The sequence below is a fragment of the Puntigrus tetrazona genome, chromosome 2 (assembly GCF_018831695.1).
Source record: "Puntigrus tetrazona isolate hp1 chromosome 2, ASM1883169v1, whole genome shotgun sequence".
Lineage (NCBI taxonomy): Eukaryota > Metazoa > Chordata > Actinopteri > Cypriniformes > Cyprinidae > Puntigrus > Puntigrus tetrazona.
In genome coordinates, this window is record NC_056700.1 from 2,169,477 (window position 1) to 2,189,494 (window position 20,018).

The following is a 20,018-nucleotide window of genomic DNA, read 5'->3' on the forward strand; positions in this document are numbered from 1 at the left end:
CTCAAAACAGGATCCATGTGATGGTACGGGGGCCCGAGTTTACTAGTACAATCTGGGGCACTCACAAAACTAGCCCCACATGAAACTGGGTGAAAGAGGACCCTAGTGTAACCCGTCAAAATCTCAGAGCACATGTGGCTAAAGCCGCCCACCCACACGCTTTAAGTGTAATTCAATCCACTGTAACATAGCGCTCACCATCCATTATAATCATGGAAATAGTGCAGGGCTTTTCATGAGTATAGGGCACAGAGTGGTTGAGGCTCTCTCAGGACATGCCATTCATTCTTTATGTATCTCCTTTCTCCTCTGGTCTTCGTTTTAATAGTATTATTGCAGATTTTCAGGAATAGCATCAACAAGGCGATCCTCATTGAGCATAGAAATCAGGAAAGGCTAACTATTCAACTATCTCTTTTTTCCATTATAGCTTCTTCGCTCGTGAAAAACAAGCACACTTATTTTTTAAAAGATTTCATATTAGGGAAATAATTTTTTTTTAAGAGTGCAAATTAAATCTAATGTTTCTGAAAAAAATATGTTATAAAAATGTAAATAAATGTAATTTAAATACAGTAAGTTGGAGTACAGTTACAGTAAGAATGAGTTTTAGTTTTTATTGGGTGTACTATTTATTCTTATTTCCCTGAGACAAGGCGCATATATTGAATAAAAACATACTTTTAACAATAGTTCAAATTCAAGTATTTTACACATCTTATCAAAATAAGTGTACTATGAAGCATAACAAAAGATTATTTAAAAATTAAGCTAAAATTTAACTTTAACACATTTTAAAATGGATAATGGATTAAAATGATTATAATGTGCACCATAATTATTTCACACACACACACACACACACACACACACACACACACATATATATATATATATATATATATATATATATATATATATATATATATACATATTAGTCGCTTAAAATGACAGCAAAGTATCTGACTGTTTGACTAACATGCGCTGTGGGATATAAAACAGCCACATGAAAATGCTCTGCTTGCATGTGTGACACCCACCAAAGAGAAAGACTTCAGTTGTCTGAGGTGGTCCTGCATGACTGATGGGAACAAGCGTGCATAACTAGACTTCCCCAGTTATCAGTGATGAAAGAAACATGCAGGTCCACTTTACTTTGTCTAATGTTCACCAGTTGCCTTTGCCTGTTTGTCCTTCTCAGTAAACCGTTGCCATTTGTCGACAGCTTTATTTGATAGACACTGCTTGTGGTTTAATGCAAAATCCATTTGAAAAAGTCCTCCAATGTCTCTGGCACTTATAGCCCTCATGCAAAAAAATGCTAAAAAAGAAGTTCACATTTTTAAGCCCAAATGACACAGTTTTCCAAAAATGGATCCTTTACAGTTTTCAGAAACTCAATTATGCAAACTCATTTTAATGGAATCAGTTTTAAATGGTGTCTAGCAGAAAGTGAACTATATTAGCATATAAAACACTTCACTGCTTATGACTTTAATGCTTATTAGATTAGTTATGTGGGTTTGCCTCTAGGAAAATAAATGCACATTTGTAGAGCCCTAAATAAATAAAATAAAATCCCACTTCAGCACCAAGTCGTTTGATTTTTTTATTTACTTATGCCAATGAATTCTTCACTTATAAGGGTATTTTACTTGCTAAAGCCTGAGGGTTAGACATAATTGGTTGCAATTTTATATTCCACTAAACTAGGAGTAGCATACAGTACATTATAGTATGTGTAGAAATGACTGTCATTTTGTGATTTCAGTTTCTTTCTTGAATTCTGATGTTTTTCTATAATGGCTTACAGTATGGTCACATACTACATGCACATCTAGTTACTATGTAAGTACACAGATATTAGGGACACTTAATATAAAGTGGGACCTAACAAAACAGTAAGCTAACGCCATACATTTTCAAACCATGCATGCATACTATAGGGATGAACATCGAGGTTGAGGTCAGGTTTGGTTTTTTTTTTTCTCTACTTTTTCATCCTTACGCAAGTTAACCTTTAACTGGAGGTGGCCCAAAGCTTTTTGATTTACGTTTGTTGGAAATCTGCTTCGAGTTCAACAGAACTGATTTCACAAAGCTTTATTTTTAGTCCTCAGGTTGTGAAGGTCACAAACAAGCGTGCATGAATTTGTAGGGATCAGCCCCTTATATAATCTTCTGTGTTTTGTTTGGCTCTCTCACTGGCTTTTGAACCAGTGAAAATTTTGACTATGATGAAAAGTTATCGTCGTATTGTCGTCGTCCCAGTCCCTGCTGAAATAGAAGGCAGAGGGAAACAGAACGATCTTTCAGGAAAATGGGAAATAATCTCACTGCCATGTGGCAGTGGATAGTGCTATAGTTATAGCTAATGGTTAGTTTTGGTTTTAGTAGGACGCTGGAGAGCTATGAAGTCAAAACTGATGATATTAGCAGCCGTAGCTTGAGGACTCACACACACACACACACACACACACACACAGTCTTAGGCAACATTAGTCTTTTTTAAAATCACAGTAGCTGTCATTGGTAAATGGAGGGTCATTTTGTCCCAGTAACCACAGTACATCAAATAGTACACACTACTCCTTTATGTTTATATAGGTACATATTGCAGGAGTTCAGAATTGAAATATCCGGAGACTGTTGCTAAAAGTTAATGATCTATATCGTGTTGGAAATATGCCCTTCAACAAATCCTACCCTAAACCTACCCGATAGTGCAAACAAATGCAAAACTGATATAAAAAAAATCTTTTGTTGACGCAACCGTGTCATTTTAGCTTCCTTTTATACAGATTAGATTTTTTTGTCGAACTGGAGCTCCTCGTCTCAGGTACTCTCTGTTAACCTACCATCTATGAAAACCTATAGATATGAAGCTGGTTATGTGTGATGCTGTATCAGTCGAAACTGTAAATTTGTGTGAAGAGAAATTAAAGATGTCAGAGTTTTACTGCCTCTAGTGTTCATTTCGTTGGCAGTGATATGTACTTATTGGTACGTATTTCGTATCTCGCTAAAAAGTGCACCCAGGTACATTTATGCCATGGGACCAGGTAGGTTTATTACTGGTATGTACTTAGGCAAGTATTAGTATTATATTGCTTAAAAAGTGCGTATGTCTGCTCAGACCCTGACTTTTCCATGGCAAAGACGAGCACTGACGTGTATAATTAAATCCACTACACCTGAACTTCTTTTAAAGTGAACCTCTAAAATGATTAATGTGGTGATATTTATAGCAGTTGTATTCATTTTAGTTTAAAAATCGTTATAAAAATGTAATTTTGTACATTTTACCTCTCACTTTACCTCAAACTAAATTAGTTTGAATTATTTTTGTATTATTAACGTAAACGTTTACAAGGATACAGTTTTGTGCACAAAAGACTGCAAAAACTCATTCTGTGTGAACTGATCATCACTATTTTAGGAAATTCTGGGATTGTTTCGCTATTTCCCATTTTGTGGAATGCCAATCTGTTATACAGTCAAATGCGAGCCAGCCAAGTATTCAAAGTACTGTCTGCCTTACGCACATTTTCATATTGTGTGGTTTACTAAAGAGACTTTTATGACTGTAAACTATCCTTACTTCTCCCTCCATCTTGTCAAAACAATTTGGGAACCTCAGGTCATTCTCCTAAATCAATACTAGCTCACAAACACTCACACGTAAAGTCAAATATGGTCCATCCTGACCTATTTAAAACACTGTGGGGTTTTTTTTTGGAAATGCTTGAGCTGCATTCACAAGTTGAAGTATTCAAACTTGAGGGAAATATACTTTTTACACCACATGAGAATCATTACGTGTAAAAACTTGAGCTTTTATAAGAAAGTTTTTTTATTGGGCGTTTAACCATTATCTTCACAGATCCTTTTGACAGATCCTAAAACTGAATATTGCATGATGTTGTGGGCTCTGAATGTTGCAGTATTGAACGCTGGGATTTATAAAAGCCCGTATCAGGTCACCATCACCCTGCTTAATGATTAATAGGAGGAGGCCTATAAAGAACTGTGGGCTTCTGACTGTAAGAGCTGTGAGGACCATAGCAGTCTTAGTCTAAAGAAGCAACTATGAATCAGCTTGTGCTGTTGCTCCTTTTGGCATCATCTCATTCCTTCCCTACAGAACCCAGCGTTCCTGAACAACACACAGAGAGCCGCATACGCTTTGCTGCTCTGGACGAAGTCCGACTTTTAGCAAACGGCCTCCTACAGCTGGGCCATAGCCTCAGGGACTTTGTGCAGAATACCAAGAATCAAATCAATGATATTTTCCAAAAGCTTAATGTCTTTGACAAGTCCTTCTACCAACTTTCTGTGCTGGCCAGTGAGATCAAGGAGGAGGAGGAGGAACTGAAGAAGACCACCGTGATCTTAAAGGCAAATAATGAGGAAATAAAGAGTCTGTCATGGGAGATTAACTCCAAAGTGGAAGATATCATAAAAGAGAGGACGCATCTGAGGAGACAGGTGGGCGGCTTGGAGGAGAAGTTAAGCAGTCTGTCCAAGAGTTTGCTCTCAGCTGAGCCGGTGGCTGAAATCTCCACGCTAAAGGTAAGAGCAGATCAGGTTGGATGTTTTGATACAAACAGAAAATCCTTTGTAATGTAATCAAGCAAGGTGATTTATATTTAAGCCATTTATTTACATTGCTGGGTTGACACCATAAGAACAGAAATTGTGAATAAATTAAACATTTATTTTTACTTTTCATTTTCCACCACATAAAAAAATTTGTATTGAAAAAATCTACTGATTATAAGTTAGTTATAATATAATAAGTAAAGACATAAATATTCAACAATGAAAGATATTCCCAAAGATATAATTAAGGTTTAACCAAAATAGAGGCTTATAGGAAATGTGTTTTCTCCTAATGGTCCAAATAATAATTTATATAGTGAAATATACTATAAATTATACATATTTTAGTGGCATTTACAGTAGATTTGGATTAAATAAAATTAAAAGGTACTAGCAGTACCATTTTCCGTTAAGTTAATTTAATTTAACCCTAAAACTCAGTGTAATAGTACATTGGACAATGCCGTTTATCATTCATATAATAATTCCATTTGAATTCTACCTCTTTATTTGATTTGATTTTAATTTATTTCCTAATTTTAATTTAATGACATTTTCTTTTCATTTCCTAATTTAGATTTTCAGTGTCCTGTTTAGAAATTGAATTCCCATTTCACTTATGAATGGCATATAACTCTATGCCAGGTTCACAATTATGTTTGACAAAAGACCCCAAGACAGCAGGGAAAACATCTGGGACTCAGCAGATGTGATCTCTAATTATCTATGCCGTGCTCGGGTTAACAAGATGCTGAGATGTTGTTGCTGTCTTTTAGGAGATAATCCTGACCCAAGAAAAGAGCATCACTGATCTGCTGAAGGCTGTGAGTGAACAGAGCGAGCAGCTCAACAACCAAAGGACCAAAATCAAGGGTCTGGAAAATAAAGTACAGTATTAAGATACCATTTTACTTATCCAAAACAGTTCTGGTGTGAAACTCATCTCATCTATTGACTTCATTATCACGTGATGCAGGTGATTGGTTTCTTTCACATCAGCAGCCAATGAGCTCGCTGCTCAACATTTAAATGCTTGGCTAATGTTAGCTGTAGCAGCTGCAGCGTGCTTCAGAAACCCTGCACCTCCCCCAGCTCCACCTGCACAGAGCTGCTATGGTTAGATTTATGCTATACATTGGTTGTTCCACAAACATTACATGTGCAGCAGCATTATTTCTTACATGCTCACAGCTGTTTGTCCTGGCAGTTCTTTGTACTTGCTCTGCTCCAGCAGTGTTACAAACACATTAACGCTGCCATGTATATTACCATGCTAAACTCTAAGAGAGTTACCATGGCAGAAAAATCACCTGGCATGTTAATAAACATGGTATTATTTAGTTAAAAAGTTAGTTCGCCCCAAAATTAAAATGCTGTCATTAATTAATCACTCTCATGTCATTCCAATCCTGTAAGACCTTCATTCATCTTCAGAGCACAAATTACAATATTTTTCATAAAATCACAGAGATATCTGACCCTCCACTGATTGGATCTGGGATCATTTCAATTGTGTTGCTGTCTATAGAGGGCCAGATAGCTCATTGATTTCATCAGAAATTTCTTAATTTGTGTTCTGAAGATGAATGAAGGTCCTAATGACAGAATCACTCTTTAAATGATGCACCCAACCTCAAAATATATAGATGAAAATACCCCATAGAGCCAGATACTGCTTATCTCCTTGTGATTTTTTTTTGTTTGAGTAATTCTGTGCTTTCACTTTCTATCTAGCTCAACTCTGCACATCTCCAGGAAACCGATGAAAATTTAGACAAGCACCAAAGCAACAGCCTCTCAGGATATCTACCGTACTCCACATCTGATGGGAGCTTCTCAAGCGGTATGGGATGGAACAGGAATGCTTTGCTTTGAGAAACGTTATTGCATCTCTTCAGTTGTAGAGCATGTCAAGTTGTCTTGCAGATCTTCCAAAAGACTGTGCCGAGGTCTTCAGCCGAGGACAGAAATCCAGCGGCCTTTATGTTATTAAACCTGACGAGTCACAACCGTTTCTTGTGAAATGTGAATTCACTGAGGGTAAGGATAAGGCATTTTCTTTCTCAGATCTCTGATTTCTGAAAACAGCCTTCCACAGAAAAGAGATTCTCATTAAAGTTTAAGATGACAGTCTCTCTTTGATATTGTCCTCTGTCATCCACAGAGGGAGTGTTCACTGTCATCCAGCGCAGACATGACGGCTCTGTGGACTTCGACCAGTCCTGGGAGAAGTACGAGGATGGATTTGGGGACTTCAGCAGTGAGTTAAATCAAGAATGTTCTCATAAACAGAATGTGTTCAGTCTGTGATTATAGAGTGGAGCACAATAGAGCTCTGTGATTGGTGTTGAGAAGACTGAATCTTAACGCCCTGCTTTTAGTATCTTTTTACTGCATAATTTCACTGTATGTCCAGTTTGACCAGCATTCCTCTTTTATAATGTTGCCTTCCTTGTCCCAATATGTTCTCATGAGACATCCTGGCATAAAAACTTTCAGAAGAAATGTAGTATCTTGTCACGCATGTGGTCACATCCTTGTGTCACAGTATAGACTATTCGAATTTCATATACTTAAATTCTGGAAGCACTGCAAAAAAAAATACTCTGTTTCTGTGTTGCCTGCAATTAATATGAAATATTCTAAAATATTTTACTTTCAAAATGCAATGAAATTAAATTTTAAAATGAGTGGTTGAAGGTCAGTGAAAATATGATAACTAGTGAAACTAGTATTAAACAAATACAATAAAACTACAATAATAATAATAATTATATGTGTGTGTATATATATATATATATATATATATATATATATATATATATATATATATATATATATATATATATATATATATATTCACAATATATTTATACAATATACCAATTTTTGGACATAACATTTTTACAGTCTACTAAAAAGAGTGAAGTTTATCAAACAATAATGAACTACTATTAATTATATTGTACCATATAACTGTATATTAAAATATTGAAATGCCCCAGTACTCCTATGTAATATTAAGTGATTTATAATACTGCTGGGTGTCTCAGATGTCTGTGTTTTGCAGGTGAGTTCTGGCTTGGGCTAAAGAAGATCTATGCCATTGCCCGTCAGGGACACTCACTCCTGCACGTTCAGATTGAGGACTGGAGGAAGGAGAAGCACTTTTTTCTTTTACAGTACATCCTGGAAGACGCCGTCTTCAACTACACTATCCATCTGAAGCTGCAGACTGGAGAGTCCAGCTCTGCTCTGGAGGAACACGCTGGCTTCAGGTTCTCCACCAAAGACCACAACGATGGAAACCCTGATCCGAAGTGCGCTCAAGACTACACAGGTACATGTGATCGTACATAAGATCTTTTCATTGAGTAATACATCAATCAAACAAAACACAAAACAAACTAATGAATCGAGTAGCGACTTGTCTATACCTACCTATTTTTGAGGTTATGAATAATAGCTGAAATTGCAAACTAAATTAGTTTTCTATCTATGATTACTGCTGTTTCCTTTAGGTGGATGGTGGTTTAGCGTTTGCGGCGACATTAACCTGAATGGCAAGTGTATTCAGAGCAGACCTCGTAAAAAGGGAACCCACTGGAAACCTGGCAGAGGAACCACCAGCTTCAAGGCCTCAAAAATCTCCATTAGTCATCTCACAAAGCCACAAACCCCTTAATATCAACAGTATGAGCAGAGGAACAGCATTGCATTCATGCTGAACAATTGCATCTTGGTTTTTACAAAGTAACTGTTTAACGGACATGATACAGTTTCCAATGTTGAGTATGAAACTATCAATATGATGCAGTAAAAATGGGACATTTACACCGATTAGTCCAGTGAGCTCCACATGATTCAGTTTCTCCACCAGTCGTCTTAATTACAATGTAATAAGTCCAACCAGAAACCTCTCATTTAACCTTCAGAGAGCCACTTTCAGCCATGTGTTTAAATGAGTCACGTTGACCTCTAGATGTCACGTGCACAGTTGTACAGCTTTTGTTATTTTTGCACTATTTCCAATACATGCATTTTTTATTCATTACTTTGTTGACATTAAATTCTAAATTATACTTTATATTCAAGCGTGTTTTTAAACAGACACTGTAAAAGAGAAAAACAGGATGTTTAAAGCTGATGCAGGGTTGCCCCCTGTTGATCACTGCTTATATTTGCAGTCATTTTCAATTAAAGCTCAAAAAACAGTACAACTGTGCAAATTGGTGCCATTTGGGCAACAGAAATATTTAGCAGTCATTACAGTATTAGTAGACTTTGATGGGTCCACAACATACAGACTATCAGAACGTATATATATATGTCAATTTATTCTACCCTAACCCTATCCTACAGTCTACTCTGAGAGTTAGTAGACATGTAGCTGACATGTTGTTGCAAAGTTACTTATATTTGGTGTCCAAAGTGGACTATAAAAATAAAGCGTGCCATTACTATTTTTATTTTCACGACGCATGGCAAGACTTCATTAGAGATGAAGAATAGTGGGTCAATGAGGGATGCTAAATATTAAGAAGGATTGGTATCATAAAACCTGGCCAGATGGAGTGCTAAGATGAACTTCTGTCCTTTCCAGACTGCCTTACAGCTAAACACAAAATGCTGGGACAGAAACTGCATATAAAAACTGGGAATAGGAACAAAACTAATAAAGTTAAAGTACATTTCGACTTAATTCTTTAATTGCGCCTCGATAAACTCCTAATCTGCTGTTTATTAATATTTAAGGTAGTTGTTATGTTTAGGAATAAGGGGAAGGATCTAAAATATGGACATTAATATGCGTTTTATATACTAATAAACAGCTAATATACTATTAACTAGTTGAGAATTGATTCTTAAACTAAAGTGTTATTTATTGTATATTTTATTTTATATAACGCATAAAATGTGTGGTTGGCTGATATAATAAAGCAATAAAATGTGACCAACTTCAGTATCCTGTTAATCAAAAATACAAATGGGGACACGTATCTAGTTCAGTCATGAAACTCTAGATAAGTCCTGCTAGGAAGCAAATCATCGCTACGTGGCATAAGCTGACTGACTAGCTCAACATCTAAATAGTTTGTTGTAATCGTCTTGAAGCACCCTCTACCTCCCCCAGCTCCCCCTGTTTAGATCAGCGTAGCAAAACTACCCCCCAAGAGCAAATACATTGTCCCTGTAAAAACAGTTCAATCCACGGTTTGAGCCTTTTTCGTGTCTGAAATGTCTTTCCAAACCGACCTGGTCTTGTTGCGTTAAGATCTTCCCTGGTTCTTTTTTTATTCGGCTCCTTCTGGAGCAAGCTAAACCACCTGTTACCATCAACACATCAACACAGAAATTTCATCCTTAAGGATTATAGAGGTGCTGCGGTCAAAACCCCCTTTACTGCCCTCAAACGCCACCCAGCTATCAAGCTATATGGCGCGTCTTTCATTAGCCACGGATCTTGAATGATCCTGGTAGATTTAGCATATGTCAAAACAACTCATGTAGCGTTTACAGGCAGTTCATCCCGGGCTTATTCACTCAGCATCAGCTCTATTTAGCTTCTGAGTAAATGCTGAGTAAATGCCTCACATGAACGAGACCTCGCTGGTCATCTCATGCATCTGCCTCAACAGGCCTCTGGAGGCGAACTTGTCTGACAGTGATCCCCGTGCACATGTGTGAGAAGCCGTCTTCGGTTACCAAGTTTATTTTTAGCCCGTTAACTGCCTCAATCCAACTCTGGGGAATGCCATAAGGGCACAAGGCTTTTCCTCCTTCTCCTCCCGTCCCGGTCACTCTCTTTCTCTCTCTCTCTCTCCTCTGAGAGGAGATAGCAGCTTCTCCTACATTCTTCCTCAAAGGACTGGAGCAATGAACGATAGCCCCTTGCAAGTGCTGACTTTGCCTACTTCTCCATACCTTGACCAGAGGCCCGGTATCAACGGCCTGAGGAAGAAGACCCGCGTTTTCCAATCTGAAAAGAACTACCTGAACAACTTCATTCAATGCATCTTCTCCTCCATCGACCTGAGGGACAGGCAGGGCTCCACCGTGGTTGTGGGTGGAGATGGACGCTACTTCAATTCGAATGCCATTCAGGTCATAGCGCAGATGGCTGCCGCTAATGGGGTACAGTTGCGATTCTTACAATATGTTTCTTATAAGACAAAATACAGCGTAGAAACCGTTTTCACTCAAAAAGGATTACATTTCTTTGTACAAATAATTTGAATAAGTAAGTAACACATTTTGAAGCAGAATTAATAAAATGTCAAGTATTTTGATGTAAAACAATCTCTAATAATTCTTAGGAATCTATGTCTATGCTTCTGAATCTCACACATCTTATAGACACTCCCCTGTCTGTATTTTTAGTGGTAAAAACAGTAGCCAGTATTTAATTGGATCAAAACAATTAATCAAAGTTATCCCGAGACGGCTTAAATGTTTTAATCCACTTCAAATGTACTGCGTTCCTATATTTTGATGGCAAGAAATAGGGAAGAAGCTTTATTGGACCTATCGCTCACCTCTTTCTAGTTCTAAATTTGCCACAAAAGATATTCATTCTTGACACAATTGTAAGGTACATATATTTAGGGCACATTACAAGCAAATGGTGACATGGTCTTTAATAGATTTCTAATTTTGCCAATTAGATCTGGCACAGGCGGAAAGATCGTGTTGAGTGAAGTTACTATTGTTGATCTGCTGAAGTGCACTTTTTTAGAGCTCAGCTTTGGCCTCCATTCTGGTGTTATATGTAATGGATATACCTTGTATTTTAATGAAATAGTTTATTATAACATTCTTTCATTTCCAGCTGAGATTTATTTTAATGCTTTATTTTAATAGTCCACATTATACTAACTATGAGCAACTTTGCAATGTATGTCAATAACTCTTATTAGTGTATTAGTAGACCATTAGGTTAGGATTAGTAGAAAAAGTTGACATGCTTACAGAGACACTTATTTTACTAACTATATGCTATCCATAACACTATAGAATAGGTGACACTATTAACTATGATTTCCCTCAATAAATTCTTAATTTGCTGCTTATTAATAGATAGTAAGTAATAACTGCTAAGTTTAGTATAAGGGATGTAGATTAGGGCAATAATATGTGCTACTAAATGGCTAATATTCTAGTAATATGTAAGCAACTAATATATGAGTAACCATAAAATAAAGTGTTGCCATACATCTGGTACCATCAAAAAAGCAGTTTTATCATACTAATACTCTAATGACTGCTAGTTGACTTGTAGTTGGAAAGTTATTTAAAATCAGCAAATGTCTAAAAAGGAAATGTATGTACTGTTTTCTAAAATATGGACCAGTTACAGAGGGTGTTTTATTCACGTGGGCTGGTGATTTTGTCAGGTGGGTCGTGTTGTGATCGGTCAGAATGGCATCATGTCGACGCCGGCTGTGTCGTGTGTGATCAGGAAGATCAAGGCGATTGGTGGCATCATTCTCACGGCCAGTCACAACCCTGGAGGACCTGACGGAGACTTCGGCATCAAATTCAATACCGCCAATGGAGGTTATGTTTCACACGTGATTATGAAGATAGAGGAATGATGTCATATTTTACCCAAAAATCAATGACAGAGATAAGATAGGTACCTAAAATTAGGCTTAAGTTATGATCATAAAGCATTATTTTCTAGTGAGTTTTTGTGGCAGAATGATTTCACTCGAATTACTATTCCATTAAACTATTCATGTGATGTTTTGCAATATTGCAATATTCCCATTGTTGATTTTCATGCACATTTAATTTAATTTAATATTAACCAAAAGTAAAATAATAAGTCATTGTAAGCATGCATTGATCTTTAAATTACGTTAACATTTAAACGTTCATCTTTGACATAAAAAAAGAAAGTTTTATTAAACTGTAATAATTTTTAACAAAATATTAGTTTCAATACACACAATTTAACATAAATGCATCATTTATGATAATGCACAATGGTTTTACTATATAAAAAAAAATAGGGAATGAAATGTACAACATTTTAAGTCACAATATAATATGTAATCGTCATTCATGGGGTAAAATTTGAACCTTCTCCACAATCAAAAAACATAAAGTAGACCCAGTCTCGCAAAGTATACTTTAACAACCAGTTTTGTTTGATAATTCCTCCATACAGGTCCAGCACCAGAGGCTGCCACGAATAAAATCTTCCAGCTGAGCAGAACCGTAGAGGAGTTTGCCATCTGTCCTGAGCTCAGAGTTGATCTGGGGACTATCGGCAAGCAGTCCTTCGACCTGGAGAACAAATTTAAACCTTTTACAGGTGACAACATTTGCAACTCCTGAGCTGTTGATTCAAAAGAATGCCATCTTTTTAAGACGTATGAACAGAATGGATGCATGTCGATTTTCTGTCACGGCAGTGGAAATTGTGGATCCAGTCGAATCCTACGCCAACTCGCTGAGGAACATCTTCGATTTCGCTGTTCTCAAGGAGCTTCTGTCCGGAGACAACCACATACAGATCCGTTTAGATGCCATGCATGGAGGTGAGGAAGCATATTTCTTTTCGGCTGATATAGAAACGGACTGATATAGCCATTGAGTCCCGTAACATCAAAACCATTTCCCACATTTTGAAAAGAGCATTTAAAGTAGCAGCTGCATCTGCTTAATGGAGCTAGATTCTCTGTGTGTGCCAGTTGGGATGAGTTTAGGCTTGCATTGCTGCCCGCTGCTGTGCGAGATTGGGTTTCCGTGCATGATGTGAATGATTAAGACTAGCCATCTGACATAACATTAAAACCAAGCGCAGCTCTCCGCTTTGATTCAAAAGAATGCCATCTTTTTAAGACGTATGAACAGAATGGATGCATGTCGATTTTCTGTCAAAGAGTAAAACCATCCCGCATTGATGAGCCCCTTGAAATGAAAGCAATCTTCTGCATTCGTGTGTCTCATTTGAGCTGTAAAGTCAACTATAGCTGGATTAACTGCTGCGTTTACAAACGTAGGGTCAGATCCGTGTAACCAATTCTTTGCAAATAGTTGTACTCTTGCATTATTGCAAAAGATTTAGGTTAATATGCTTTGCATCGTTGTTGAAGGTATAGTACATACAGAAATACAAATTCTGTCATCAATTTATCTTTATCTTCAAATCTCTCTCTCTATTTTTCAATATTGTTGATTAATTGAAGTAAAAACTGGGGTCCAATGATGTATTTCAACCCCAACAATCTTAAGAATATATTATTTACTGTCGTAGTTATGGCCCCTGGTCTTCTGTCCCGTTAAAAATACTGTACGTATTTCTTGACTGTGCTCAAGAATAAAAGCATCATAATATGTATGCAGATATTTAAGAAGTTGATACCTGTTTCTCCAAAAAAACAATCCTACCGTTATTCTGATTACGAAATGTTCGCTCTATGTTTCTGCGTTTGTTTTTTGATTTCATCCACTGCCAGCGCAGCCGGGATTGTAAGTTGACAGAAAACACAGCATATTGCAGCCACTGATGCCAGCAAATGAGTATTCTAGATTCTGCCCACCCTAAAATCCATCTAAAAGGCTTTACAAGCAGATAAATAAGCTCAACAACTTACAGTGAAAGGCTTGTTAGCTTCACTTGTCAGTTATGCTTGTTACTGTTGCACGTCTTCAATCTGGCAACCCACCCCTGAGCATCCAGTCTTAGGAGCAGGAGAAAATGAATTCTCTAATATTTAAAATTTGGACTCAGTAACCGTTTTAATCCTACATACTTCAACTGACTCTTTGAACCTCCAGTAATTGGGCCGTATGTGAAGAAGATCCTGTGTGAGGAGCTGGGCTCCCCCGCCAATTCAGCCATCAACTGCGTACCCCTGGAGGACTTCGGAGGTGGCCACCCAGACCCCAACTTGACCCACGCCACCGACCTGGTTGAGACGATGAAGAGCGGACAGTATGACTTCGGAGCTGCTTTCGATGGTGACGGTGTAGGTGTCGAGACACTCACCCAAGCAGACGCGCTCATGTGACACTCAGCATAACATTTTCCTGACCCCGGCCTCACTCTCTCCCTCTTTCTAGGACCGTAATATGATCCTGGGAAAGCACGGGTTCTTCGTGAACCCCTCAGACTCAGTTGCCGTCATCGCCGCGAACATCTTCTGCATTCCTTACTTCCAGCACACAGGAGTAAGAGGCTTTGCTAGGAGTATGCCCACCAGTGCCGCTCTGGACATGTGAATATTACTCCTAAATGTTTCACACTGTGTAGATGTGCACTTAACAGGGCCGCCAGCATCTCCGGCTCACTCTGCTGTTTTATCCAGGGTGGCCAGAGCCACCAAGATCCAGCTGTATGAGACCCCCACCGGATGGAGGTATTTTGGGAGCTTGATGGACGCAGGACGCCTCTCGCTGTGCGGGGAGGAAAGTTTTGGCACAGGTAACCAGTGTACCTAGGACTGTAGAGAGCCTTTCAGCAGGAAAAAACAGCAAAAACTCACTTTAGACAACTTAGAAATCCGAGCCAGGACGTGTCAGAGGATGCATGCACATATAAAATACATTTAACATCTTTTTCTGATGGCACTCCTGGTGCAGTGGACAGTGAAATCTCTTAAAAAGCACTCTCACGATCTCCTAACAATATCCGGCGGTAGATGTATGATAAAAGTCATGACCTATCAGCTTCAATCAAATTCTAAGGTGGAAATAACATTGATGGAAATGACATTTAAACAATTTAATAAAATGCATAATTCCTAGGCATGACAGAAGGGAGCTAATCGTAAAGGGCAATAGCTGTTTATATATTATATATTACTTTTAACATTACTTTTTCCCTAATTAATATTACTAAACATTATAAACAAATATTGAATTTAAATCATTTTTTGCTTATACAATATTTTAAAATATTTTATATCAATATCACATTCATACGATGGAATTTAGTATTTTAAAGTGCCACTGTTATGGGTTATGAAAGGTATATATTTTGGTTTTGGGACTCTCAAACAACAGGTTTGACTTGTATGCTAGGTCAAAATCAGTTTCATTTTCTTATAATATGCATTTATTTTTATCTTGTTTGTTTAAAGACAAAGATTCGTTTTTCCAAAACTCAATTGGTGGATTTCATTTAAAGCTGTGTTTGTGAGCAGCACCCAGTGGCCAATAATGAATTTGCATCTTCATCCAGACCGGCCCGAAAAGACCAACAAGTGGGCAGACGATATGCTAATACTTCATTTTAAAGTCACCATGAAGGGATTTGTTTTATAAACGACTCATTTCAATGATTCAGAGTCGACTCTTTCATGCATGGTGCACTTTTAGATTTAAAACCGTGAGGATGTTTTCATTAAATCTGTGTTACAGCATGAAAGCTCATTTTCAAAAATCCATAACAGGGGCACTTTAAGGCCACAAGTCTTGGTCTAATATAAGGATAAAACTCTACATAAACTATATTTTTGAGCATCCAGTACGATTTTAATGCAACAACTACATATTTCTTATGATTTTTAACCCCTAACTGGAACATATAAACGGCTACAGTTAAAGAAACACCTCGTCTCTTAATAGGATCGGATTATATTCGAGAGAAGGATGGGCTCTGGGCAGTGCTAGCATGGCTTTCCATCCTAGCGGCCAGGAGACAAAGTGTAGAAGACATCATGACGGACCACTGGAGAACCTACGGGAGGAACTACTACACCAGGTGCGCTGACTATCAGCACATACAGTCTAGACCTGGTCAAACCTTTGAGTATAGATTGCCCACATGTTTATACCCGACAGATTTGACTATGAGGAAGTGGATTTAGATGCGGCTGTGGAGATGATGCTGGATCTGGAGCTGATGGTTTCAGACAGGGCTTTCATTGGGCAAGTGTTTAGCGCGGGGGAAAAGAAATACCAGGTGGAGGCGACCGACAATTTTGAGTACAGCGACCCTGTGGACGGAACCATTTCGAGGAACCAGGTAAAAAAAAAATTTATAATAATAAAATAAAAAAAGCAGCAAAAAAGCAGGCATTTGTCACAGGGATACTGTAATTAATGTAAGCATTCCCTGAACCCCTGCAGGGTTTGCGGATCATTTTTAAAGGAGGTTCTCGTATAATCTTTCGCCTCAGTGGGAGCGATAGCTTCGGAGCCACAGTTCGTCTGTATATCGACAGCTATGAGAAAGACGCAAACAAGCTCTTTCAGGACCCTCAGGTAAATTGTGACTAATTTTTTATAGGGAATTTATACTTCTAAAACTTGATCCTTCACACATGTGGGTAGTGATATGTAATCTGGATTATGTAATCAGATTCCAAAAATAAAGTTGTAGCTTTTTATTTGAACTAACATTCAATAGTTTATAAAAAGTATAAAAAAAAATGTAAACTTAGTTGAAGTGAGATTTTAAGATAATAATTTCGTAACACATTTGCCTGTAAGGTAATGGTTAGACAACCTCAGGTAAACAAATATATTTTCTTTTCTTTCTTTTTTTTTGGACAAGTGTTTTATATTTGTTTATATTTGACATTCATATGATCACAAATTGATAATTACTTTTCATAAAACACACAAACCCCCTGCAGTCACTTAACGAACCCCATTAGTGCATTATATTTTCTTTCATTATTACATTAGGCTAGATATTATTTTATATTTTACATCATTTTTATATTGATGTGATCACATATTACTTTTGACCCAACCTGTTTATTGTATTGATTTCGTGTAGTAGTCTAATAGGCCAAAGACTATTAAAAATCCTTCAAGCAACTCTTTAGGTCGACATAAAATGTGTAACGTACTAACTACAATTCTTGTCATCTAAATTTAGAATCAGCAACAAACTACTGCACTGTTCTATTCAAAGCCTATGTTTTACCGCATAAAATTTTAAAATGGCAACAAACAAAAAAACGTTTGGAATAAATTGTTATTGTTTTTCAGGTGGCGCTGGGGGAGCTCGTCACCATTGCCCTTCAGGTTTCACAGATACACGAAAGAACCGGACGAAGAGGCCCTACTGTTATTACATGATTATATTAAATGTCATATTTACATTTTTTTATATATAAATATTGCTATCAGCAAAACGTGTAACTGCAGAATCAAAGAGATAGCACGTGAGCAAACGTTCTCCAATCCTTCGCGACTGCTTAGCTTATGAATATTAATCACGTAACGTGACGCTCCCGGAAGGTTACCAAGCAACGCGCCCACGACGCAATTAATATTCATGAGCAAACTACTGACTGAAGTTGTACTCGTAAACGTGCTGCTCTGATGAAACTGGAGCGTAATATTCTGCCCAAAGTAATTGTGAAATGAGACGCAGCTGTGACTGACAGGTAACTACTGCTTGTGTAAACTATTTAATGTGCTATTCCAGCACCGCTCGAGTGCAAATGATTGATTAATTACGGGTTTTTGACGGCAAGTCCTTAAAAATGTGTTTAAATCAGATCTCGTCGTGATATTGTTATATTAATTTGATACTGAATGAATTATATGTCTGTTTAAATGGTCTTGCACGTTTCTCTATGTAGCAAATTCTGAATAAATATACCGGAGTGAGAGTTACAGATTTGTATGTACTGATAATAAGCGTTGGGCTAATAACTTGCACATTTTATGCTTTAACCCTCCTAAATGTGGAGCTGAACTGCAAAATTGAAATAGAAATGAAAAACGGTCAAAAACAAGGTAACGTTAGCCCAAAAGCTGCATCCGGGATATTGTTACACGTGACAATAAAATCTCTCCTGAGGCTTTCTGTAAAAAAACAAACAAAAAATTATATATATACACGATTTGTTTTAATTACAGGATTTAAAAAAAAAAAAAATATTAATATACGATTTGTTTTAATTATAATTAGACAAACTTCTTCCATGATCAGCTAAACCTTCCCTCGCTTTTTAACAGGCCACATGCACATCATGTTATGATGAAGTGGCCTAATTCATGCTTATTTTAAATAGTTCAAGCTTAAGAAATCAGTGACAATGGAAGCTTGTGACTTGCTGCCCTGGTCTCCATCAACACAAGTCATGAAAAACGAGCAGAAACTGGAGGGTAAGAATATCCCACCAACTCCACCTTTCACATCATTACAACTAACATTTAAACAACATCATATCATCACAAAAATATGTTCAAATCAGATGCTATTGAAGGTGTGGGGCTGAAGACAAGGCAGAGGCAAGACTAATCTTCACTCTTTTACCGTAAGGTTTTTTTAAATCGATATCATCCAAATATAGGCTTTGTAAACAAACCAGCTCTTCTCCTTTACAAGACAAGTGTGTAGAATTGCCTTTGAGGGGTATCTCAGCAAATGGATGAAAATTGCCACCACTAACCCAGAACTTCCGAAGGGAAATGAATGTAAGTGATTTGTTATGACTGTATTTAAGTGGAATACTGTGCATAAATAGACAACATCTACAGTCTTTGCATTGCTTTATTTGCAACTTTTTCATTTATTATATATCATTGATATTCCTCACTTTCGATTCAGATGAATTCATGAACTGCAGGGACGGAGGTGCAGTCTGGTCAAACGGAGGTCACACAGGTCATCTTATTCAAGCACAGCACAACATGTCAGTTGGTGTTTCTCATTTTTATTCAATACATATAAGCTCAGTTAAAAAATAATGTAAAAATGCAGTTTAAATGAATTTTAATTGACAAGAAGTCAAAATTATTAGAATGTCCTAAAAAAAAAAAAGTTTAATTATAATAATGACTTAGTATCTCATAATGTGCACCTTTTTTATTTAACCTTTATCCTTCGACTTATTAATAATTGATTTACCAAAGCATTCAATATGATGGAATGTGCTTCCATGCAAGGACTCATTAAAACACCCTTATTATGGATTTCTGAAAATGAGCTTTCATGCGGTGCGTAACACAGCTTTAAACATCCTGCAAAGTTTACTATTTAAAAGTGCACTGTATCTAAAATTAAGGTCTTTCTAAAGAATCAGGAGGGCCACTGTCTTGCAGAGTTTTGCTCCAGTCCTGCCTGTAACTTACTAGTTATCCTGAACAGCTTGATTAGCTCGAGAACCAGGGTTGAGAAAGCCTGCTCTAAACTTTTTACGGTCATTATATGCAGCCCTGTTCAGAAACGCACCAAAGCAAAACAGACACGGGTGGAACGCATGAGACGACTCTACACGCAGCGCAAAGCTCCAGGTGATTCCTCCTGTAGACGCATGTGCAGTGCGTTCTTTCAGAGACCTCACCTCACCTCAGTTTCTCCTGGGTCCCCCTTTAGAGACTCCTGGAGCTGCTCTGGGTCCAGATGAGCGGGAACACTGGGAGCGAGAAATGGACGAACTGCTGGAATGGACTAACTCCCTTCCTCTCAAAGACCTAGATGAGCTACTCTACGCACA

The 20,018-nt window shown here is 37.5% G+C and overlaps 2 protein-coding genes across 4 annotated transcripts; both read left to right on the forward strand.

Moving 5' to 3' along the window:
- The first annotated feature begins 3,895 nt into the window (after positions 1-3,895).
- Positions 3,896-8,689, forward strand: LOC122358154 (angiopoietin-related protein 3-like). The gene is made up of 7 exons (XM_043257941.1): positions 3,896-4,572; positions 5,379-5,489; positions 6,337-6,445; positions 6,529-6,642; positions 6,767-6,862; positions 7,673-7,942; positions 8,124-8,689. The coding sequence occupies exons 1-7, from the start codon at positions 4,090-4,092 to the stop codon at positions 8,285-8,287; spliced, it is 1,347 nt and encodes a 448-aa protein (XP_043113876.1). The 5' UTR covers positions 3,896-4,089; the 3' UTR covers positions 8,288-8,689.
- A 600-nt stretch (positions 8,690-9,289) lies between these two features.
- On the forward strand, positions 9,290-19,889 carry LOC122358138 (phosphoglucomutase-1-like). 3 transcript variants are annotated; one of them, XR_006252583.1, is made up of 14 exons: positions 9,290-10,737; positions 11,997-12,159; positions 12,776-12,922; positions 13,023-13,148; positions 14,392-14,582; positions 14,677-14,831; positions 14,922-15,037; positions 16,183-16,318; positions 16,399-16,582; positions 16,687-16,821; positions 17,557-17,957; positions 18,591-18,684; positions 18,774-18,996; positions 19,130-19,889. XR_006252583.1 is itself a non-coding variant. In XM_043257930.1 (11 exons), the coding sequence occupies exons 1-11, from the start codon at positions 10,480-10,482 to the stop codon at positions 17,644-17,646; spliced, it is 1,701 nt and encodes a 566-aa protein (XP_043113865.1). In that variant the 5' UTR covers positions 9,290-10,479; the 3' UTR covers positions 17,647-18,189. The 3 variants fall into 3 exon arrangements, 1 of the variants encoding a protein (XP_043113865.1); XR_006252584.1 differs by having other exon boundaries at positions 18,535-18,996; XM_043257930.1 differs by lacking the exons at positions 18,591-18,684; positions 18,774-18,996; positions 19,130-19,889 and having other exon boundaries at positions 17,557-18,189.
- The last annotated feature ends 129 nt before the right edge of the window (positions 19,890-20,018 follow it).